Raw genomic sequence first — 25,293 nt, forward strand, 5'->3', positions numbered from 1 at the left:
CCCCTGACATCACAGAGGGGGCAGGGCAGCGATGCTGATAGGGCTGAGGGGGAGTGGAAGGGCCCCAAGCGTGAGGTGTGGGGCTGTGAACCCACCCAAGACCCTTTCCTGCCTACACATCCAGGCCTGGCTTTGTGTTCTGCCCTCGCTCCTGGGTTTTCCTTTGGGGGTGTCCATGCTTGCTGGGATGCAACAGCGAGCAAAACAGACAAACTCCAACCCTCAGGGATGCATAGCACCATGGAAGGAGACAGACCAAGTCAGGTAAGGCATGTGCTGCAGAGGAAAAGCAGAGCATGGAGTGGGGGCTCATTCTCTGCTTATGTGAGGTAAGCTGGTGGCCTCAGGCTTACATAGCATCTGAGCAGTTTGGGGAGGAAGTGAGGGAAGGCATGCAAGCCTGCAGCAGCAGCAAGTGCAAAGGTCCTGGGGTCAGGCAGGCCTGGCCAATCAGAAACACCAAGAGGCTGCACACTTGGGAAACCTGAGGACCCAAGTGGACAGGTCTGGCTGAGGCTGAGATCCCCAGGGCATGACAAGCAGCCAGGGGGCTGAAAAGCCATCTGTGTGCCTTGGAGAAGTAGCCTGCTGGGGCCACAGTAACTTCATGGGGCAAGCCTGGGAGGTAGGACAGGAGGGAGGCCTGTGCTCAGGCCAGAGAAGGGTATGGGAGCAGTGATGAGGCCCAGGTGGCCTGGGCCACTGGGGCAAGGAGCAGGGACTCCCGAGGGAGGGCTGGGTGCTATGGGACTGCAGGACACAGTGGGAGGGTTGTGGGCATGGCCAGCCTGCAGGGTTAGGACTGCCAGAGGCCGAGCCCCGGGTGGTGAGCTGTAGCCATGGGGAGTTAGTGGAGCCTTGCACTGGGCTGTGTCACTGCGGCCCCGGGAGCGGTGTTGGGAGTATCAAGGACCCAGCTGCAGGGAGACATGCAGGAAGACAACCTGTGACAACCAGGCCAGAGTGGAGCAGCGGGTGCAGGAGCCAGGAGTGCACGGACAGCCAGGGTGGCCACCTGGGGCGGGCAAGAGCCGGGGTCAGCAAGGAGCCGGGCCCCCAGTGAGGGCTGCCTGAAAAGCCTGGGGTCGGTGGTGCCCCTCCCTTCCAGGACATGGCTTCTGTCCCCCTCCTCCTCAGCCAGAGGATCTGGCCTCTTGGGGCCATGGTTTCATTGTAACACGAGGGGGACGACAGTCGCAATGCGTGGCTGGTGACCACCATCTGGTAGTGCCCACATCTAGAGGGCTTCCAAGGGCCCCACATGCGAGCCTGGCACCCAGGGCACATGATTCACGTGCAACACGCTTCACCCGCCCGAAGGGCACCATTCAACGGTCAGAACAGAGTCTGCAGCCATCATGACCTATGGAAGGACGATTCCATCAGCCCAGAAAGACGCCCCGCACCCATTAGCAGGGCCTCGCCATGCCCACCACCCACCCACACCCACATGAGGTGTGGTCTCTGGGGTCCGGCTTCCATCATGTACGTGGTTGTGGGCTTCGTTCGCTGAGCAGCACGTCGGCACCCGGCTCCTCTGGAGGCCGGACAGGGTGCAGGACATTTGCCTCGTGTCCCTTCTGTGGCTGACCTCTGCTGCTGCCATGGACCAGGGCCTCAACTATGGGACAGCCCAGCGTTCATGTTAGCCTCAAGTCCCGTCCCCAGGGAATGACGAGCAACCGCACCTAACACTTCATTTTAACGTCTGCTGTTGTCAACGGTGAGGCCTTCCCAGGGGCAGGGAATGGAGATGTTGTCCTGGGTTTCCCACCAGGATCCATTACACCTTCCAAGAACTCTAACCACTAGCCCCTTACTATCCCTGCAATCCCCTAACCCCCAGCAATCCCCAGGCCTAGCCCCTGGAAGGTGTGGTGGGAAGGGCAGGACCACAGTCGGCCTGGCTCGGAGGGCATGGGGTGCTCCAGGAGTCCTCCCTGGGGGCAGGGGCAGGGGCAGGAGCCCAAGGGGAGGAAATCTGCCCAGGGGCAAGAACAGGTGGTGTCAAAGGAGAAATCCCAGAATTAAAGCAGCTCTGTAAAAGCTCATGTAAGAGCCAAAGGATGCAATTTGCCATGTTTACAAGAAGGAAACTAGGGCTTCCTTTCGATCTGAGGAACCAAGTGAGGGGCCCTGGCCGCTCCTCCCGACCATCCTCCACACACCATGACCTGTGATTCTAGTCCCTTCTCTCCCAACAGGCCAGGGGGCCATGGAGCCAGGAACGGTAAGCAGCTCTGGGGGCCATGCCCATCTGTTCTTACACAACCTCAACGTTCCCTGTACAAAAAGGCCTCAGGGGCGCCCCAGAGTGTCTCACGACTGCTGGCATGGGGCTCCCAGACACGACACAGATGCCATCACACACCCCCGCCCCCACCCGGGTCACAGCCGCGGCAACAGTTCACTCCACCGGGGCTGGGCCAGAGCCTTGCCAGCAGCCCCCAGGGATGGACGGGACAGCCGCCTGGGCTGAGCACCACGTGCCCCAAAGCAGTGGAGGGACAGAGGCAGGACCGAAGAGCATCATCGTGGCTGGTGGGTGTAGGCTGCCAACAGCCTCCTTTCTGAGCAGCCCATTCCCCGCAGAGTCCACAACACGGCCATGAACGCTCCGCAACAGAGGAAAGGCCGAGCATGGCATACGGATCTCAACTCCCCTTTCTGAAAAACTGGAAGTGCCAGATCATCAAGGTCATTTCTAAAACACCTTCTAGGAATTTGGCAAAGTTCATCAAAATTGAGGCACATTTCCAGAACTTAAGGCTATGGCTGTGACACCTGTGTGCACACAGGACATTCACTGCCCCTCCCAGGCGCCTACTAGTAACAGGGCACTGGAACCAACTGGCACAACCGGGCGGGGACAGGGGGTGGGTATTCACGTGGCTGCCAAGCGCGGGGGCAACGTGCACGGCCCTGCACGGGAAGATACTCGGGACTCTAAGGACTGTAATCCATGTCCTCAATCTCCCTCGGGTTTTTCATGGTGTGTCACCGCGGCCCATTAGGCTTCCCACAGGGATTTAAGGTGGTGGCATGTACAGCAGTACATGGTCCGCGCACTCTCGTGTGTGGGCAACAAAACCACGAGTTCGCATTTGCTCGAAAGAACAAGGGAGGAGACGCAAGGCCCGTCACCTGGTTACCATCATGGAGGCAGGGATACACGCTCCTTCCCTATGTGCGCACGTTCTGTGAAGACTAGCAAGAAAAACACCTAAACTGCTTAACCCCAGTATGATAAACAATTTGAACCAGAGGCCGAGGTAGCTCACATCCTATTCACAGTGCCTCAACACAAGGGACTTCCTGCCTCATGCCAGTCGGAAATACTGGAAACCCTCCCAGCCCTGGACACCCGCAGCTCGGGGTGCTTGGTGGCCGGGCACCCGGCACACAGACACTCTGTGCAGCAGCTGCCTCACCTGCCACCCAGCGTCCAGGACACGCGGCCAGGTTCATGGCTGCGGGGGTGGCCTGCCCTTTGGGGTGTTGGGGGAACAGTAGAGGGATGTGACAAACATGAGCCACCATGTGGGTGCAAGTTACAGCAGCACCAAGCAAGACTGGTCTTTCTGCAGGACACATGTGCCGTCACTGGTCTCCCAAAAATCTGGGAGAAAGAAGACAAGATAGTGGACACCAAGTCACCCGACAAAGTTTTCTCAGAGCCCAGTGACTGTGCAGTGTACCACTCCGCTGCTCAGGGCACGGCTGGACACCCTGAGAGGGAAGGAGCATCACCCGGGAACATTTTGCCTGCTGCTGGTGTGGCCACGTCTGCTCGGAACCCGGGCTCCAGCCGCTGACCCGGACAGAGGAGCCATGGGAGGGTGGGCCAGGGAAGGGCAAGGCTTGCTCTCAAGCACACAAGCATCACACGCCAGTCCTACGAGTGCCATGGAAATCCTGGGACACACTTTCCCTTGTTCCACCCACGAGGCGGGTTACTGAGTGTCTTCCAGAGTCAAAGTTGTTATTCTGCCTCATGGTGCCAGCTTCCCTTTCTTACCTACGACCTTCCTTTTCCTAATCTGACTTATCTTCAAATATTCCCAAACCCTAGATTTTAAGGGCAAACGTGGTTGTTCCAACATCAAAAATCTGCACCAAAGTATTTAAAAATTTAAGTCAAAAGAAAGCGTAAAGGTAACATGCACCAAAAAAAACCCCACATCACAGCAGAGAAACTGATGTTGTAACATAAGGAAATCGGTTTAATGATTATGACAACGTAGCAGGAGTCAACACCAGGAGAATCTGTGGCATTTACATGACAAGGCCCCATCTCTGTGCATCCCAGAGACGCAAAGTGGGGGCAGTGGGCAGAGCACACAGAATCAGCAGTGCCCCCGTCCCAGGGCCTGGCACACGCGCAGAGAGGCACATCCCAGAAGCACAAAGGACAGTCTGTACATCCCAACATCGTACAGAAATGCCAAGTGCGTTCTCTCCTCGCCCTTGGGGTACACAGAGCCCCTTCCACCCACCACCAGCAATCCCAGCCCCTGGGAAGGCCTGGCAAACATGAGTGCTCTATTTACAACAGGACATGTTGGTAGGAAGAACGGTGCTCAGACTCCGCTCCCTAAAGAGCTTCCTAAGGTACCAGATGTGCGGGAAGACAAGGGAACGCATCCCACGAGCACCCCCATGGCCCTGTCAGAGCAGGTGCAGGCGGGAAACACCTTCTTACTCAATGCTTCAGTCAGCTTAAGGCAGGTTGTAGGAGACCCGTCCTGGGATGTGGCCGGCAACACAGCCCATTAGACGGGGAGAAATTGGGGAGTGAAGGCTGTCCCTGAGTCCAAGACTGCAAACTTTGGCACACTCCGAAGAGTTTCCTACAGCAAAGGGCTTGTGCATCACCAAACTCACAGTAAAATAGGGCTTCCTCTAAAGAGGCTCTCTCTTGCCTAGTCCTAGCACTAGTAAGCAGAACATCAAGTGCAGGAAGCAGAGAATTCTACTGGAAAGGCTGCAGGAGGGCAGGCCAGGGCTGAGCCACACATACCCCTGCTGGGGGCATAGCCAGGAGGGCCCAGCTCAAGCCACTGCCCGACAGCATTAGACCTGGGTGAGAATCCAGCAAGCAGAAAGAGTCCGAAAGTCGCCAGCTCAAAGGCATCAAATGATCCCCATGCAGGTAAAGGGTCACTTGACCTGTAGATTGCAAGGCCCGAGTCACACCTGGTACCACACAGGCATTTCTGAAAAGTTTGCAAAGCACAGTGCTGCCATTTGGTCTTAAAGACAGAACACTTGTTCTATGGAAAAGTCTCTCAATGCAAAGCTGACCTCTTCAGAAGAGAGGAGCGGAAAGCGCGGCTCCGGGGCACGGTATCCTGCCTACAAGGAGGGATGAGCTGGCTCCAAGGCTGCGGTTCCTGCCCAGGGGCCCTGATGTCCCCAGATTCCCAGCCCAGAGAGGTCAGCAGAGCTGGGCTCAGGCAGGCTTCCTCCCTGCCCCTGCTGCCATTAGGTATTGGGGGGGCAGGGGGGATATACCCACATTTAAACTGATTACTTGAGGCAGAATTATATTGCTTTATTCTCACTGCAAGAGGGAAAGCGTTCTTTTTCCCGGTGAGCACTGAAGGCTTGCTGCACACTGATGGTAAACAGCTCAGAGTTTACAGCGGCCTGACAGACGACTTGCACTGGGCCCTTGCTGAGTCAGCTCACAGCACCCCTGGTGGGCCTCCATTGGCCTCAGTGATAGGTAATAAATACTACAGTTATTTACAGGGTCTCATAGAGCTTTCTCTTGGGGGAAGTGGGGAGTGGGGGAGGCAAACAGTACATTTTGCCACCTTATTGAACCCGCCTACACGTGTAGGTCTGTTCTCCCCCAGGGCAGTGAATGCACACCACTGAGCCGCTGTTCTCCTGAAGCGGACAAGCGCGGACACCAGCAGTTGACACGATGCTGTGCAGGGGACTTCCTGGGACTGCTGGCTGACACTCAAGTCCCCCTCACCAAGTCAGGGTCCCTACCGCGCTTGGGTCCACTGCACGTCGGTGACAGCAACACTGCTTCAACAGAAGGCTTTGGAAGGTATTAAAGTATCTTTGCAGGTGTAAGTCAGATTACATGGTCATACCAAAAAGGAGGTCAGTCTAGAGCACACGGGGGCTACAGTGGCAGATTACAAAGCAGGTGTCTAGAAAAGCATCCGGGGACCTTCACGCCTCTGCTTCCCAAAAGCAAAGGAGCCAAACTTGCTATTTGTGGGACCAGGAAGGTTAGTGGGAAGGGAATTCTAGCATAGAGGGTCAGCCCAGATACAACAATCATGGATGTGCATTCAAAACAGGGTATTTACAAGAAACATGTATATATAATTATTTATATATATCTCAATAAAAGCCAGAAACACCAGGTTTGGTAGTCACTGCACTTATTGCAAAATGAGGTAATAGAGATGTTAACAGCGTAAAAATAATGCAGTCCAGCCCCCAGGGTCCACACCTCATGTTTGTATTCTTCAGGAACAGTGTGACTGTTTCTATTTGTGTGATAAACTCCAGCTTTTCCATGCCGGGAAAGCAAGATGACTTTTGTCCAGCCTTGCCCCATGGTCTTTAAGGTCACCCTGGCTAGGGTCATGGGGCTCCCGGCTTGGTCTCTTAGCTGGTCTCAGAGCAAGAAGCAACGACATTCCTCAGAGGTTGGTCTCATCCCAGGCAGGGTCGTTCATGTTCTTGAGAACTTTCCTCACCAGCTTCTCTAGGTCTTTGCGGGCTCTCTGCTCCTCCTCCAGAGATTTCTTCATCTTTTTGTTATCCTGTAAACGAAGCAGACCACAGGAGACTGACTGTCTTGGACACAGAAGAGGACTTCCATTTCCCAGGAGCAATCCTAGGCTGGAACCTGCCATCTTCACACAGACACTCCTGGGAGCCAGGACCAATCACAGATGGAAGAACAGCCCTAACCGTGGAACGAGAGAATTCCCACATAACACGATGAGGAGAACGGCTCAAATTTACCAAAGGAACAGCGGACATCTTTCCACATATGCAATGATCTTAAAATCTCTTTACAGAAAAATGGTAGCAGCAGCTGAAAGGATGCGCAAGTAAAGGAGTAGAGCTTTCCTTCCACACTTTCACCTGCACAAACACGTACCCACTGCAGAGTGTCCCTTCAAACGCAGAAGAGAGGCACCTGGAAGCCATGTTGAAACAGAGAGGTTGGCCGAGTGCGTGTCCAGGCACAGAGCGCACCACACCCCAACCCCCCCCCACCTCGCATGCAAGGCTCACCATGAGCTCCTCAGAGACACAAGTTGGTATGTAACATACTTTATCCAAAATATGCAAAAATACAAAATACACTCAGTTGCTTAGCCAAGTTCACCTGACTTCTTAAGAACAAGGACCATGTGTTACGTCAGCAAGTGTCGCAAAGAGAATCTCAGTAGGATTTTCAGAGGTTTTAAATGACGATTCCAAAGGGACCTCAGAGGACTTGATGCCAACAGTACAGTACAAAGTTTGAACAAGTCACTTTAAAAATGTACCTCCTGACCTGTCCCATTCACCGGGAACCAAAGTGACCCTGTAACTGAGAGGAAGGACGGCCCTTCAGTGCTACTGTGCATATGGATGAGTGGGCTTGCTTTTCATCCGCTGCTTTCCTCCCACCCGGTTACAGGGTTAAAGAGCTGGTTATGACTCACCTGTCTCAACTCCTGGACTTCATCCTTTAATGCATAGACCGTGTCGACAAGACTCCTGAAACAGAAAACGATGAACACCTGAGCTAGGATGAGACACAGCAGCGCTCCAGCTGGAGGCACGTCAAGCCCTCCACGCTAAAGTCCCGGTTAAGGCCAGTGCCCACCCTGACATGTGTGTGTGTGGGGGGGGTGGGTTGCTTACTTCTCCTCAATCACCGTCTGACCGTTACTCTTCGTTTCCTCAACTATCATTTTCTCCTCTTCTGGAAGCAAAACTTGTGGAGCGGACTCTTTGCGCGAACCTATGTCATTAAAACAAACACACAAACCCACAGGTGAATGCACTGGCAGAATTGAAAACCTGACTTGACAACACAACTTAAAAGTTACTATTAAATCCCAGGGACCGTGCGTTACAAAACTCTATAAGATACAACATGGAAAGACAGCTTTTACCAATTTTCTCCACTTCTGCCTAGAGAACTCAGTCTTCCTCATGCCTAAAGCATCTAGATGCAAGGAAGCACCAGCCTTTTGGCGATTTATTAAGCTTCGGTTCCTGAATCGGGATCACGGAGCTTTTAAATCCTGAAATCTTCCACAGGTAGCAAGGTCCTGAACCCAGGGCCCTGGATGTTTTGGAATAAATACCAAAAAACATTGGGAGGAACACTGAAACCAGCCAAAGTTTGAGGCAGCTTATTCCGGGCACATTAGGAAGGTAGGTCAGATGGGCACGCACTCAGAGTGCTCACAAATGCTGGCGAATACTGAACTCTAGAACAAGATTAAAATAAACACTGAGGCACGTGGTTTAGAAAAAGATTTATTCTTTCATGAAAACCTAATTTGACATTTCCTGGAACATACACATTTTTCCAAATGGAAGGCGGTAAACCACAGACAACACCGAGGAAGCACTGCGTGGGGGCCCTATCCCAGGAAGCCTGCGCTGTGGGACAAGTCTTTGAGAAATCAGGAAACCCAAGTATCTCACAGGGAAGAAAGGAGATTCAAGTCTTTTTGAAGGATACAAGAAAGAAAATTTGAGGTAGTACTTTCTTAAAGGTTATACAGCACTAGAACATTTATTGAGAAATATAAATGTTTGGTTTGAGGGAGGAACGCACCCCCTAGGATACAAACACCCACAAGTAGTATTTTGACAAACATTTCTCAATTAAACAAACACACTTGCTGTCTGATAGCTGCTAACTGATTACGGAGATGCCGATACAATCCGCTGGTCTCCCGGCTGTGCCTCCTCACATCACAGAGACGTTCACTAGAACACCGTCTTAAAGATACAAGGATTTAAAGATGTTTTAGCATCCTCGTATCAGCTCACACTCCTCTGACCAGGACTATCAATTACCATCAGAGCCTGCCGGCCACGGGGCTCACAAGCAGCATGCCACAGAGAACAGCACTGGAGTGTGCCGGCCACAGGGCCTTGGCCTAGATTCCCCCGGTACCATCTGGACGTCTGCGAGACCTGCTCCGTTCCATCACACAGCCAGGGAAGGGTGTCAAATCCAAGCACACCATGAAACGTAATGGCAGGAACCAAATGAAGCTAGGCTGCTGACCTCCTCCTGTCATCCAAGCATGAGAAGATTAAACTCTGGGCAAGTACCGCTGTATGCCACACGGCCTGAGCTCCAGCACACACACGTTTCTATAGCAAGGAAGGAAGGGCCCCCTCGGTGTATTGTAACTTCAGGACTATGGTCAGATGGAGCACTTGGGACTTCGTCACGACAGGCTGGGGTATGGGGGTGCATCGGCATGGTTTCAAACAGGACTGTCCACTGATGCTCCTCTGTTCACACCCATCACTGCCAGGGACAGGGAGGCGTCGCTCTGTTGTACCCCTCACTATGGGGCTGCCCTACCCACCCACCCTATCACAGTCACCCATCCACAAAAGGAATTACTCTTCAGACAGAGTGAAACATCCTCAGAGGAACACGTTTTTAAAGACATCACTGCTAACAACTGCCTCCTGGAGGATCACCTATTCCACATGCCACGGCTCTGTGACGGATTGCAGGCACGTTGTCTTCTAGGCCCTTCCGGGGCTTCTGGGCCACACCGGAAAATACTGCTCAGGAAGGAAACTGGTATGTGAGACAAATAAGAGAAAGCTCAGCGGGACAAGCCGAGGTAAAAGTTCTGAAGGCCATGGAACATCCCGTGCTTCCAAGACATGCAACGTTCCCTCCGTTTTCATCTGAAGACTTAGTTCATGAGCTATTTTGCCCAGAAAAACAAAGGGATTCATAAGAATTCACATGTGCATAGACATGTAGCAAACAATGGCTTTGGCGACTTTGCTGTGAAGAGAAGTCATCGGACAACTTAGCCAGATACTAAGCGCCCTCGCCATCACCTGCTCCATCATGGTCAGACCACAACAGGCACCAGTTGTGTGTCCGTCACCCTTGGCTGGAAATACGACGTCTCATTAGCTCATTCACGTGAGGACACGACAGGATGAGATGTTCATGTGGCAGCGCTGTGAAAGACTGGCTTCCTTACATCTCTCTCTGGCTATGTCCACCACTTGTTGCTTCCTGGGCAGCTGGCTCACATCAGGTGCTGCCAGCACTCCCAGCTTCAAACACCAAGAGAAACCAGGGACACCTGTGTCGTAAGGTGACATGCATGGATCAGATGGCAGGTGCCATCCCACCCGCAGGAGTATGGAGGCCCAAGACTCGAAAACAGAGCTCACCCGCTCTGCAGAGCTGCTCTGAGAATTTAAGAATCACATCCAAGATCTTTTACCAGATAAAGTCACAAAGATAAAAGCCCTAAACTCCAATAGGTAACGTGACATCAGAGGACTAAGCCCATGAGAACTGGTGTAAGAGTCACACATACATGGTGGTTATTTTTGGAAACGCACTGAAAGCACACCAGAATTTACTATAAAACCTTCAGTTTGAGAATGTTACAGGCAAAATGTACAGACTTAATTGGTAATTCCTGAAAGGTGGTGTAGAAAATGATATGTACGGATTTGACAGTGCACCAGGCAGCTGGTAAACCGCAGCTTGTAGACTTTACTAGCCTGCAGAGAAATTCACAGGATGCTAATAATGTGCCTAATTTCAATGTAACATTTTTCTAGAAAACTTGGTTTTTCAGCAAAATAAAGGAATAGTCTCCAGGGAGGTTTATAAGTTTGTTCTTAGAGAAATAGCCAAATTTTACGAAGTAGATTTATCACGTTATCTCAAAGATAACTTAAGTATTTCTAGAGGGATCACACCATGTTTTCCCTGAATTATTTAAGTTTGGAAAAACAACCGAACTCACGAAGAATGTTCTGTCACTTTATTTAAAAACATCTAAGGGCTGCAACACAGATGAATGGGTTCATGATGGCTCCAGCACATTCAAGGTCTGCATTTCCAGGAGGTAACGGGGAGCGATGGCTGGTAATACCGATTCCATCTTGTTCACATCCACACGATGACTTGCCTCGGAGCTACTGCTCCAGGCCCCTGGGAGGGAATATGTGCCCTGACCGGAACACCTGTCCAGAACTTTCCTGAAGTTGTTCTGACAGCTAGGAGAGAAAAGTTTCTTGTCCTCCCCCCACCCCCACTCGGCCCTCTGCTGCTCATCCCACTGATCTATGTGATCTGTGGACAAAGGTCTGGACTTCCTGGAGAGCAGCCATGCAGCACCTGGATCATCGCCCACGAGCCCACCCAACAGCAGTAAGGGGGACCCCCCTGAATAATGCTCTGTGGAAACATTTGGCATCACCTCCTTCCGTTTCTACCCTCAAAGTGCCTTCTCAGTTCGGAGGATACTTTGCTGCCCCTCCACCATCTAACAGGGGTTCTGCACCACATTGTTCTGGAAAAAGCTGATGGCTACAGCCACTTCTGGAAGGTCCACAGTACACACGTGGCATGTTGACAGTTTTCAGGAAGCGTGCAGTAGCAACACCCACCTACTTTAATTCAGCATTTCCTAAAGTCACCTGAGTGCTGACCCTCATCTCAGCAACATTGCATCATTTTGTATGTCACAGATCAAAAGGAGTGTTGGACTAGCCTACAACCCTGTCTGCGCACAACTGCTGGTTGGATTTGTTGTTGCTGTTCAGTACAGGGGTGAATACAATGAAACTATAATTTACACCTAGCACCAATCCAGCATTTCTCCAACTAGAAGACCCCCCCCAAGAAGGTGTCTGCAGATGCCTAGGATCGGGCTACTGAGGCCCACAGACTCACACGGCACGGCAGCTGCACACCGCCCCCAGAAGGGGCTGCTCTGGGTCACACAGCTGGAGCCGGGTAGGAGAGGGTGGCTTGGGGAGCCAGGGAGTGTGCTGGTTCAGAGGTGTGATCTACAAACTGGAGACACTTGTAGTCCTGCCCACCCCCAAAACATCTGCAGACCCTCAGAGCACCATAGGTCTTCGAAAAACACGGATCTAGCGAGCGCTTGAATTGCACAGAGGACTTGCCTGGGCAGCACAGAGCCGGAGGCTCAAAGCCCAGGGCACCTCTCTGTGGTCAGACCGCCGCCTGACCAGAAACACTGATAGAACACACAGCTCCATCAACTCCAGGGCATGCATGTGTGCATGTGTGCATATGACTGAATCGCCTTGCCTCAAAAACCTAAACACATTGTTTGTCAGAAAAGATCATCTGCCTATTTGGCCAGCTGTCCAGTACATTTGTGGTAGCAATCCATAATTTCTTTAAATTCATAATCCCTCTAAAACCTGCACCTAATTATACTCAATTGAAACTGAACTTTCAGCCTGAAGGGAAAATATTACAACTTTCAGAAATTATTTACCAAAGGTCCTTTGTTATTTATGGCTATCACAGGATTCTGATTTTTTTTCCTTAGGAAAATGTGAGGAATCTCTTTAGGGAACAATTTGCATGTGTTTACTGCCTGCACCCTGCCCCAGCCCCACGTTGACACTCCTTTTTGCTTCTTAGCCAGCTGGGCATGCACTCAAAGACTGACCTTATTCTTTAAAAAAAAAAAAAAAAAAACCACAACTATTGAAGTTGGGCTCCCCCCCCCCCCCATTTATGCACAAAGAACCAAGAGTGCTTCTTTCTGAACTCAAACCTTCTGGTGACTGAAAATTTCTTAAAAAAAAAGGAAATGAAGGCATGTCAGGAGTGACCCTGTATTGTCTAGAACATATTTGGTCTAAGAAAGTGCACATTTCTCTATCAAACCAGATAGAAAGTGTCCCGTTGCCTGGCCTTCCTCTGGAAGACAATGTACAGGAGAACAGCCAAATCATATTCAGTTGCAAGCTATGCTACTCCCCCATCCCCCAGTAACAAATATTAAAAGCCACAGGCTAGCAAATGCAAAATTTATTTCAACTGTACATAACAGATGTCTTTTTTTTTTTTTTATAAAACAAACACTTCATTGCCATATGCAACCACAGACAATATGCATACTGTACAATACAATGCAACATTCAGGTATACATCCAACTGAGTCTTCAAATGGCAGTCACCCACTAAAAATGGCTTTCCCATTCACAGAGAAAAAGCACAATATATAGATTTTTTTCAAGGTCTTATACCACTATATACACATTACTGTGTTTTGGCAATTTTACGCAAAACACATAATATAGCTTATATACTGTGGCAAGCATCAATTCAATGTCCACACCACGCAGGCCCCCACGAAGGCCCAGGATGGCTCCCACCCACTTCTGGGTCCAGGGTCTGCACCCACACACTACCACTCTAACTGTGCATGCGGCCAGGACAGAGCTGCCCCAACCAGACTCCACCTGGGCATGCCCCAGCCCTCGGGGTGCCACGCCGCCATTGCCACTGAGGGACCGCGTTCAGGCCCGTGGCACTAACACTTCCAACCAGGTCACAAGAGCTAATGGTGCCAGACATTCAAAACAAGCCCCAACAACCAAAAGTCAGGGTGTCATTATGCAGTGATCCCAGCATCGGCAAAATCACTGCCCACGTGGCTTTCACTGGTACCAAAGGACTGATGGAATCATGTCAAACCTTGGTGTAGAGAAAATGAAAGGTCTCAGGAAGACAATCCAGACGACACTTGGCAATAAAGAAATATCCCTGTACGGCAACTGTGTACCTTAATGCTGGGGGGCATGTGCCGCGCACAACACGGGCTCACTGAGGCATGGCAAAGGCGTCTAAGCCAACGCACAAATGAGAGCCTCAAAGCAAACAAAAAGACTTTGTATTATCAGTGCCAGAAAAGGCGACTACTGTACGGATACAAAAATCAAACAACTGCTTCTCAGTTCAGTGCGTGAACTTCATAGCCCTATTTCTCCCAAAATTCCATTTATTATTTGGCTGAACACCTATAAATCCCATCTCTACCGTGGGTTAATACTGGGCTCTAATTTTAATAAGATGCTACTCAACTTTTTTATTTATACTAATTGATATAAAAATATGAAATCTCCAGATGGCATGAGTGGCTCAATAGATACTTGGGCACAGAAGTATTTGGAACGTTGGTTCCCTCAATATCTCACCGCACGCAGTATTCAAGCCATCTGACTCTGAGCACTACACCACTGCCAGGGTCCACCAGCTCCTCTGGGTATGTGAGCAACAGGACCCAATGCCCAGCCAACAAGGGCATAGGGTACGGCTCAGTCATCTGTGTGCAAACAGAATCAGACACCGAATACGTGGGTTTAGGGGTGGGGGGACCCCAGCCACTCTGGGGAGAGGGAAACAGGTTATTCCCACTTTATTATGGCATCTTGTTTTCTGAAGCTGGTTTCAACGAATACTTAACAACCTCGAGTTTCCATTTTCACACCAAGTGCAGCATGCATGAGAGACAATGACTAGATGTGGGTCTGGGTGCTACAACTGAATGTAACAGGTCACATTCAGTTCTTTCTGAAGCAGAAATTCATCTGAGTGAGGCCAGTGAAATCTCCTTACAACAAATTCCAGGGATGTGGGGGCACCCCTCTCCATCTGAGATTTTCTTATTAAGTGAGTTATATAGTAACTGAGGTCTTCAATGGACTCAGGTGTTCCCGTGACAATGAGGAATGAGGGTTACATATGATGGGTTGCTGTAAACAGAGTTTCACTGCAGCAAGCTGCTGAAAACAAACCATGTGTCCATCACAGGCAGCGTGACAGGGATGTCGGGGCGCAGCCAGGCTGGGACTGAAGCCAAGCACTCACCTGGCTCTGAACAGAGTCTCATGTACACCTTCAGAGGCTGAGTGCTTCCGAGTTTGGACCGAATCTTCAGTGGAGTGGCACGGGTGTGCTAAGCACCATTGAAGAGCAATTGCTCCAACTAAGGAGTGTTTGGTATGATGCTGTGGGGAAGGGTCTGAGCTCTGACAGTAACCAGGCCCTCAGAGAACCCCTAGCCCATGGGCAAATGGGGAGATGGGTTGGCTGTCTGTGGCACCCTGATGAGAGCAGATTCTCCTGCCATGGCCCAGAGCCCATGCTAGCCACACCCACACACGGCTCTCCATGGCTACAAAGCACCCTGAGGAGCCCTCAGAGCACAGCTGTCTGAACTGGACTGTGTCCTTCTACAGCATGTTTCCTTTGCCCCTGTCTTCAACTCAGTCATCAGTGGGTCCACTGAACATACAACATTTAGATCCCTAATCAGGCCAGTCTCCTCCATGGTGCTGGCACTTAGATCACAAACCTATATGTCTCAGTATAAAATATAAAAGTGTTCACACAGCTGTATCCAAAAAGAAATGAGATGGGTGCTACAGTGAGAACGGGAACCCAGAGCTGGAGAGCCACCGCCACCCACGTAGGAAAGGACCCTGGGGCGCGACCCCACGAGCGCACCGTCTCCTTCCACTGCGGCAGCTCGCATGGACTGTAGAACTGGCCAGTGGGCCTCCACAAAGTACAACGGGAAGTATCAGCAACGCTCTCAAAAGTTGTTAAAATATCACATAAAAGACAAGGAACAGCAAGAAAACATCTAAGAAAAGCAGGCTGCGATACAACAAGCATTTGTTAAGAAAAGCTCAGAAGTGCATTAGTTCTGGTGAGAGATATATGAGCAACAGCTCTTACGAGATGTAGAACCCATTCTGTAACTATGGGCTGTCCATATACTGTCATAGTCAGAGTCTTCCGAGAGGTCTGAAGGCTCCAGACGGGACAGGCTACTGCGACGACCCAAGGAGTCTAGACTTGATTGGTCGTCGTCGGCCAAGACGTGATTATGCATCAGGTCAGTGCCTTGCCATGCTACGACGGGGACGGATGGAGTGACAGGCAGAGGTGGGAGGGGACGGACAGGAAGAGCCACAACCAAAAACATGGAAACAAAAGCAAAAGGTGATGGGAAGAGAAGGAAGAGAGAAAATATTGTTAAAAACTGGCAACAATGTTCATTTCTCCTTATTTACGGTGGGTTTTAATAGCACAACCCGCAGAGTAAAACTGGATTTCAATAAACCGCAGTCACAATATTGTTCCCAAACTGTCCCTTACATAAGCCCATGTCCACGGATACTTCTATAGACATTTCACAAGTAATTCTATTCCACTCTATGAACCAGGAGTCTCGTTTAGGACATTTGTAAAAGGAGCCATTTATGCATTTCAGTAGAAAGTGTTCTTTATATGGACGTATGGAAGCAGGAGAGTCCCAGAGGAAGCTCTCCCGTTGCCAGTCTCTAAGTCCCCAGAAGTTATCTTAATGGTGGGGTCTAAACTTACCTTATCTAAACCACCAGCACCGTAAACATTTCAGAGCGGAGAAAGGGGCCCCCCTTGCAGCCGCACCACACTCAGAGTGCAGTGCTCCCCAGAGCTCAGCCAGGGCAACAGAAAAAGTAGGATGCCTGTTCCCACATTCCCAGCCCTGATGCAGACCCTTTTACTGGCAGGACAAGAGACACGATAAGCCAAGAGCCACTGAGTTCACAGGAGGGCGACAGGACAATCGGCATAGACAGGAGAAGAGAAAGCAGCCCGAGAGGAGTCAGCCACAGGGAGCAAGGGTGTTGGCCAGGCAGCCGCGAGGGAGGCATGCAGGGACACTGCGTGACGCACAATGCACACCACGGCAACCGCTGGCCATCCTAGTCCTGCGTCCACTCCAAATTCATTCCATTCCCAAACCAGAACAAGCAGAAGTGGGCCAGTTTGGATTCCTCCAATTAAATCCCTGGACTCTATGAAGATCACTACTTCTTGAGACAGAAATTGATACCAAAGATGTCTGGCTTGTAACATCTTGGCATCCAAACATACGCTGACAGGAGGTGAATTTTAAGGTCAAGTGTATTATCCTGTTTTTACTAAGCATTTAACTTGAAAAGAGCTACCTCCATTGTAACCCCACACTACCTTTCCAGCATCAAAGATCATTTTCCCCTCATCCTATCTGGTCCCAAGACTCCTTGAGTTACAGTCACCTGGGATTATACACAAGGCCCCAGACTATCAGCTGAAAACAAAAATCCACATATCATGCAATGCTCTTCTTACACAGGAGAAATGGAAACACGTAATACAGAGGACAAATAACGTACACAATCTACAGGCCATCACTTCCAGGCAGCCAAAGCAACGAGGCCACAGGCATGGGGCACGGTCTCCCAGATGAACAAATGAGACTCTCACAGACATACATACAAAGTTCATGTTACCCGGTCTGTTTACCTGACACTACCAGGTTAAAATTTTAAGTAATTCAAGTTGAGAGAATTCTTTAAAATCTCAAACTCAAAACCCAAACTCTATGGCCACGTTTTACATAGCCTACTACTTAAAACACATTTCTTATCAAATCTAAGAAAACCAGTATCTCAAAAGACAAAATAGGCTGTATTTAGAAATGACTGTTTGGCTTTACGTATACCCAACCTTCAGGCCTTTCTATGTCTCCCCCATTCTGCTGACCAGTTACTATGAATAAGCATTCTCACCAGGGCAAGTATCAAGTATAAACAAGAATTTCAATGGCGCAGATCGGACATTTAAAATATGGCCACAGAGAAGTCACTGCAGACTGTGCCTGGAGTTTGATCCTGCCAGCCCTACCTTTTTAAGCTGTCGCCATCTTTAACAAAAGCTAAAGCACGTAAAAATTCCCTTTCCCACCTGTCCTTTTTTCCAGAATCAGTCTTGACACTAGCTAGGATGCAGATTTGAACCGCCACAGAAAAGGTGGTGGGAATGAAGCAGTGATCAGCAATGTGCCCAAAGTCAGGGTGGAAAGGGAATCCAAAACACAAAATCCAACAGAAACAAGTTTCTATGCCAGAATACAGAGATCCAGTTCTCAAACAAAACAAAAACAGACCCAAGAAAGCCCACCTAGAAATGACAGTGCAGGACCCCGTGGTGCCCATGGCCCTGGCTCCAGTGAGAAGAGAGAGTAAATCAGCCCTTTCTTCTAAACAAACCACACACACCCCTGCATCTGCCCCATCTTCAAATGCTGGGAGGTTGCAAACAAGAAGAGCCCACTTTTTTTCCGTCAAAACAGATTAAGATTTTCTTACTAAGTAAGACTTTATGTATAAAGATAAAGGAAAATTCAATGGTGCTGCAATCTACCAAATAAATTAGCTGGGGTCTACTTCCAAAAATTTCTAAATGCATCATTTAAAAGAGGGGGAGGAATGGGGGCTAAAAAGGCTCTAGGTTATTTTTTACAATTCTATGAAAAAAAGACCCCACTAACCACACCAATAGCTTAAATAGCTTAAAAATAATTGAACCAATCTTCTGTCTTCTAAGCACATCTTCTCTAAATAGAAGAAAGCTTTTAAACTCTGGCAGCATCTCCTACGTAACGTTTCCCAACTGGACAGTGTGTAGAATTCCATTCTCTTACTGGCAGGTCAGCCCCTCTGCGGTGACTTAGGACGCCAGGCTGGCCAGCCAAGTGTCCCTCACTGAGGACTGCTCCGCCATGCCCACGGGTTGCATTTGGGGCCCAGCACCGGCCCCTCCTGATGGCGACTCTAACCCCAGTGAGGCACTGCATTTCCTAGTCCGCAACTGTGAAACTTACTTGAGTTGAGGGTTTGCCGCGTTTTGGCGCTTGTACAGTAAGCTTCAATGACTTTCAGAATCTGTGCGTCTTCTTCCAAAGCAGCTGTGCCTGTCAAGATATGACACGCCACAATCAAGCTAAAAGTTGACATGTACAACAGGTCACAAACTAAAAAACAATTTCTCTATTTTCTTCTCAGATAAGGACTTTCCAATATTTACAAAGCAGTTCTATTTTTTAAAGTACTGTTTATGCATAACATATCTAGCAAAAAGGTTAGTACCCTAAATATATATATAAAAGATGGGATCCCTGGGTGGCGCAGCGGTTTGGCGCCTGCCTTTGGCCCAGGGCACGGTCCTGGAGACCTGGGATCGAATCCCACGTCGGGCTCCCGGTGCATGGAGCCTGCTTCTCCCTCTGCCTGTGTCTCTGCCTCTCTCTCTCTCTCTCTCTCTGTGTGACTATCATAAATAAATAAAAATTAAAAAAAATAAAAATAAAAAATAAAAGCAGTCTTCCTAGCCCATAAGAAAGAGTGTCCTCCCATGCTGGAATTAAAGAATGGGCCAGGAACAAGCAACTCACACAAGAACACCATAAGAGGTTTATTCTCGCTAAGAAGTAACAGAACAAAGCATCAGGTTTTCACACACCAGCCTAACAAAAATACCAAGTCTGACAATCCCCAGTGCCACCCACAGCTGATAGCATGAAGACAGGTAGGACCCTGGAAAGCTCTGACCCTCCAGTCTGCACTCAAGAATTTATCTAGGATGAAAAAAAGCACAACCTCAACCTTGAAGGTGTTAAACCAGAGCTCCCCAATTACGGATTACTCCAGACACTGGCTTCTCGTGCTCAGACTACAGGTATGCAGAAGGATAGACTCTTCCAGACTAACAACATCTAGTGATATCAGTCCCGGATTCAGAACCTCACACCCAGCATACTTCACATGACCCTATGGTTGAACTATTCCTCTTTTCTGTTTTAAGTTTTCTATATTCTTTTATATTTTCTAAGATATCACCTTTGGGTATTTATTTTAAAAGGCTCACCTACTCTAATAAAAATGTAGAAGTATGGAAATCTTGAATATTTATAAGCTATATAAAGCCTCAACAATTTATGATAGTAAGATATGATATAAGGCAAGGCAGACATTACTAAAATATATAACATCAATGACTTCTGGGATTTTTATGGTTTCATATCTCAAATTTAGGTCTTTATAATCCACTTTGAGTTGATTTCTGTGTATGATGTAAAAAAGTGGTCCAGTTATCCCAACACCACTGTTTGAAGAGACTGTTCTTTTCCCCATCATATATTCTTTCCTCCTTTGTCTTGGAATGACCATATAAGCATGGGTTTATTTTGGCATTCTATTCTGTTCCACTGACGTATGTATATTTTTGTACCTATTTCAATTAGAACCAGCTTTGTAGCATAACTTGAAATCTGGAATTATGGTATCTCCCACTTTATCTCAAGATACCATATGATTCAGTAATTCCACTACTGGATATTTACCCAAAGAAGACAAAAACATTAACTTGAAAAGATAGAGGTACCCCTATGTTTACTGCAGCATTATCTACAAGAGCCAAGTCATGGACACAACCAACCCAAGTGCCCACCAACAGATGAATGGATAAGGAAGATGTGTGTACACACACACACACACACACACACAGGAATATGACGCATGCATAAGAAAGATGAGATCGTGCCATTTGTGACAACATGGATGGACAAAGAATATTGGGCTAAGTGACATACATCAGACTAAGGAAGATAAATACCATGATTTCACTCATATGTGGAATCTAAAGTAAAAACAAAGAAATTTTTAAAAAAGCACCATTAGACCTGTAACAGAGAACTGATGGCCTGAGGAGTAAACAAGCTGGGGAATAGGAGGTGCCAAACATCCAGTCAAGGAGTCAGTCGTGGGGATGGAAGGCACAGCATAGGGAATACAGTCAATGGCATGTTGGCGCTGTATGGTCACAGATGGGAGCTGCACTGGTGTTAAGCATCGCATAGCATACAGACTTATGGCCTGGAACTCACGGAACAATGTGTGTCAACTACACCAAAAAATTTTTTAAAAAGAAAATACAAATCTCAGCACCAAGAGTTTAAGAGCTATGGAGAAAGGGACTTAAATGTCACTGAATGGAGCCCATCGTTTCATGATGGGCTCTTCCCTCAGGACCAAGAGAGGGCCTTCCTCATTTTACTTCAGGACCTGCTGAATGGCAACCTTACAGGCACGTCATTCCACCTCTGCCCAGAGGACAATGACCTTTGCAGGTGACAACCTGTCCAGACGATAGATCAGATGGCTACGTCATATGTGGATTGGTACGCTCAAAGAAAGCACACTCACCGGCCTCTGCAGGATATAGCATTAAGTCTATGGTGATCCTCCTTTCCTCACATTTCCCACATGGCAAAGGCTATTGATTCCGAACGTAAGCAAGACTGAAATAACTTGGGAAATTACCATGGGACTATACCCTCCTGATACAGATGTCACACAGCTCACATCTCTCCTCTAATCCACATGGAACCCCTGGCTCTCCTTTCAATCTCCCAGTCTCTCCACATTCCCTCTGCTGGTGCCTCACCTCCTCAGACCCAGACTCTGTCTTCCTCTTCACAGTCCATCTCATGGCTTGAGCAGTCCTGAATTCTCACCACCTGCCAGGGCCTGTGATTCCTCCTGCAGGAATCCTTCCCAGCCCTGGCACGACTGTGCTGGGGGGTCGTCCTGTGTGCTCTAGGACATTAAGCAGCATCCCTAGACTCTACCCACTATAAGGCAGCAATACCCACACCCAATTGTGGTAACCAGAAAGGCCTCAAGATGTTAGTATCTCCAGGGGTGCAAAGACACCCTCAGTTGAGAAACCACAGCTGCAGGCTCCCTCTTCAAAAAAATCTGAACTCTGTCCATGATGACTACACCATCGTCACCTGGTCACCTCACTCAGTTTGCCTCCTACCTGCCCCCCCCACTCCCACTGCTGCTCACCTGCTCTCAATACAGAAATCCATGATACTGTTCAAACCCAGGCCCAGCACCCTCTCTGCTGACAGCAGGACTGCAACTGCCCAACTGCTCAAGGCACCTTTGAGGGTCCTCTCTCACCACCACCCCACCACCTCCTGCATGAGCCCCAGGGGCTCACCCACAGAGACACCTTTCAGTAGAAACAGGAGACTAAACAGGTCAACAGTGTGCTGTGCAAAGAGTGGAGGAGGGAGAGATGCTGGGGCCATTTTAGAAAGGGTGGCCAGAAGGTAGGGGGAGTGGCTGTCATTCAAATAAGCACCTTGTGCGGATGGAGGAAACAGCCCAGTGGATGACTGTGGGAGAGCTAGTTCCCAGGCACTGGCTCTAGAGCCCCCAAGGCAGGGCTCTCCTGACCCCTTTCACCAGATGCCCTGGGCACGTGGCCCATGCTTAGGATTAGGAGGACAACGACCACCATGATGGCAAACAACACAGTGCCCACTGCAGTACACGGCAAGGGGAGGAATACTGTGAGCGTCCCAGGCCATTCACTGCATCTGCCACTTCCAGCTTATGGTCCTGGGACAATTGGTGGAGCAGGCCCATGTGTGGGCTGCCTGGGCTCTGGGGATCCTGCAGAGCCCCCGAACCAAGCAGTCGCCTTCCTTGGGGCAACATTAGCCACACTCATGTTCTGACTAGAAACGTCTCTCCATGAGTTTTTTTTTTTTATAAACAAATCCCTGGAGGGTCCCAGATAAGTATGGCAAAAAAGAAGAGCAATGCTCCACAGTCAGGACCTGTGACAGGTCCTAGGCACGTGGGGAGTAAGGGGATGCAGGGGGCCAAGGAGACAGAGGTTCCCACTGTCTGGGCCGTTTCCCTATTGAGCCTCAAGTCCTCCTGCTGTGCCAGACAGTCCCACAGCCATCTGTGCCCATGGAACCCCTTCTGCCCGTCACACCAGAAAACCAGACTGGCAGTGGGAAGAAGTGGGTGGGCATTTGCGCACACTTACTCTCTCCAGTGGCATCTCAAAATAGCTCTACTGGCTCGCACGATCAACTGAGCATCTCCCATGAGCCAGGCTGTCTGGGAGGTCAAGTGTTGAATCCAGCACCACTCCCAGCATTTCACAAGTTTATAGCCAGGCAGTGAGAGTAGTACAAACATGGAGAAACGAGGACTATGGCCGCAAAGCAGGGTGGGGGTGTTCCCCAGACACATGAAGACCACAGGGCAAGGAAGGGCCAGAAAGAGCAGGCAGCCCCAGGTCCACCCTGCACACCTGGCTTGGATTCACAGGACAAGGAATCAGGGAGGCCCAGAGCGCACAAGCAGTTCCATCAAGTAGGAAACCACACATGGCATTGCTAGGCAGCTTTCCTGCTTGTGCGCGTCAATGCCGAAAGGCTTCGCTGCTCTCACTCCTCAATGCTCTTTACACAAGACGTCAAGACTCAAACCCCACAGCTGAAGCCTCTAGAAAGCCACCAGCCCTCTATTCCATGAGTGCTATGCACAAGATGGGCCCGTGTCCTCTGCCACACGTGCAGTGTATTACTTACTTTTCCGCAGTGCAAACTCTTCATCTGAAGGCTTCCGCTCAGGCTTGCGCTTAGGTAGCAACTTTTTCATGGTCTTGGGACTCTTACTAAGATCCTAGAGAGAAAAAAAGAGGAAAAAGTGCTGACATTCCAAAGGCAGTAACTTTTCCTGGTGTGTGGATGAGTCGGTGACGGCATGAAATAGGAAGCAACTACAGCCACTCACAGTGAAGAGCTCCCTACTTTACTAGTACTGGGAGTTCTTGGTCAGCTGCTGAGCATTCATATAAAATCAATAGGGCTCAGGCTCTGATGGAAACCCCTGTGTCACTGGGACCTGTCAGCACTGTGACAACACACCACAGAGGTGTTGCAGGCTCGCAGCAGACCAGCAGCATCTGGAGAGGAGAGGGGATGGCTGGCTGACACAGGCAGAGATGCATGCATGCTGCTAATTCTGGAGCAGACCCATCTGTTGTAGAGAACCAGAGAAAGACCCGGAAAACTAAGGCTATTTTTAGAGGAAAGGCAAAAACAATTCCTTCCGGCAATGACTGGAGGCCTCAAGAAAGGAGGAAAGGGAAGAGATCTGCCCATGGGCCTTGAGGGAAGAGGCATGCAGACGACAGAGCACTGGCTCTACCCCTGGTGTGCACATGCCAGCTCACGCCTAAGTCACAATGCAATGGTCTGCCCCTCCCCCTGAAATACAGCTACCAAAGACCACACAGCAGTTGGAGATACACAGAGCAGGCTACAGTCCACCCAGGCAGGCCAGGCGCCAGCTGCCAAGCGTGTACTCAACACTGAGAAGGTCTCACTTCTGCATCACACAAGGCATATGAGCTATTTGTGAATCTTAAGCTGTGACACCAACGTGGGCTACGGGAGGGAACAGACTGAGAGCATAGAAGGGACACAGTTTGGTTTTTAAAGGTAGCTCTTCCAAGATCTCCTCTGCTAAACTGTATGGGCTCTTAAAAATGCAGCAGAAACCTGTTTCCAGGGCAGCCCAGGTGGCTCAGCGGTTTAGCGCCCCCTTCAACCCAGGGCATGACCCTGGAGACCCGGGATCGAGTCCCACATCGGGCTCCCCACGAGGAGCCTGCTTCTCCCTCTGCCTATGTCTCTGCCTCTTTCTCTCTGTGTCTCTCATGAATAAATAAATCTTTAAAAAGAAAAAAAAAAAACCCGTTTCCAAAAAAGTAAACACAGCACATGTTGTATGGCTTCCACACTTCAAAACGAACAGAGACAGAGCCCTGGGTAACACAGCATGCACACACAGGCTGCATGCCAGCCCATGGACCCACGTGCACACTCTGTAAGAGAACCTCTACTAATCGTTCAGAGGTACTCAGTGACACGGGGCCACTGTTACAGATCCCAACCCTGGTCCTGCAGAACCAGATGCCTGGGTACCTCCTCTTCTCAGCCCACCCTTGACCTCCCAGCAGGGAGATCCACACCGGCTAAATTAGTAACAGACACCAACATCCGCCATGTTAAGTGCCCGTGGCAAAGAAACCTAGGACTTGGGCATGTGATGACCAGCAAGAAAGGTCCTAACAGCAAAATTCAGTAACAAAAACGTGTAGAAGGCAAGTTATAATCTATATAATACTCCTGTGGGTCGTAAATCATTGAGGGCTGCTAGCAAGGTGGAGGGTCCAGGGCCTCAGGCAGATGCTACCTCAAATGGACCTGGAGAGGTGCACCAGGACATGCCACCCCACACCCCACACTCAGGGCTGGCACTCAGGCTGTCCATGTGAAATCACACTCAGACCTATGCCCAGCACTTGAGTTATGGCCTTCCTCAAGTGCAAATATTTCTCAGACCGTATTTCTCGAGGTACTTCCTTTCCTGCACGTTGGTTCAGCATAAGCATCTGGTGTGACCATGCAGGACAGCTTCGGGAGCAGAAGACTTGGATCTCCAACAGAGTCAGAGAGCCCCACTCTTCCACCTTCATTCACGCATGTGGTCTTCCAC

At 49.7% G+C, this 25,293-nt stretch overlaps 1 protein-coding gene and 1 long non-coding RNA gene across 9 annotated transcripts in view; one reads left to right on the forward strand and one right to left on the reverse strand.

Moving 5' to 3' along the window:
• On the forward strand, nt 1-6,426 carry LOC144287691 (uncharacterized). 3 transcript variants are annotated; one of them, XR_013355437.1, is made up of 4 exons: nt 1-264; nt 2,205-2,230; nt 2,593-3,839; nt 5,846-6,426. It is a non-coding gene; the product is annotated as an uncharacterized LOC144287691 (long non-coding RNA). The 3 variants fall into 3 exon arrangements; XR_013355435.1 differs by lacking the exons at nt 1-264; nt 2,205-2,230 and having other exon boundaries at nt 2,237-3,839; XR_013355436.1 differs by lacking the exons at nt 1-264; nt 2,205-2,230 and having other exon boundaries at nt 2,237-3,839; nt 5,862-6,426.
• ARHGEF7 (Rho guanine nucleotide exchange factor 7) overlaps nt 4,198-25,293 on the reverse strand; it is a 126,702-nt gene continuing 105,606 nt past the window's right edge. For 4 of the 6 annotated variants that reach the window (XM_077854933.1, XM_077854937.1, XM_077854935.1 and 1 more), the window contains 6 exons: nt 23,319-23,412; nt 18,741-18,830; nt 15,782-15,958; nt 7,894-7,993; nt 7,692-7,746; nt 4,198-6,794 (listed from right to left, as the gene is read on the reverse strand). In XM_077854933.1, coding sequence (XP_077711059.1) covers nt 6,672-6,794; nt 7,692-7,746; nt 7,894-7,993; nt 15,782-15,958; nt 18,741-18,830; nt 23,319-23,412 — 639 coding nt within the window. In that variant the 3' untranslated portion in view covers nt 4,198-6,671. Of the gene's footprint in view, nt 6,795-7,691; nt 7,747-7,893; nt 7,994-10,832; nt 11,204-15,781; nt 15,959-18,740; nt 18,831-23,318; nt 23,413-25,293 lie in introns of those variants that run through there. The other 2 variants (XM_077854934.1, XM_077854936.1) reach the window with 2 other exon arrangements.

This window comes from Canis aureus, chromosome 17, assembly GCF_053574225.1.
Source record: "Canis aureus isolate CA01 chromosome 17, VMU_Caureus_v.1.0, whole genome shotgun sequence".
NCBI lineage: Eukaryota > Metazoa > Chordata > Mammalia > Carnivora > Canidae > Canis > Canis aureus.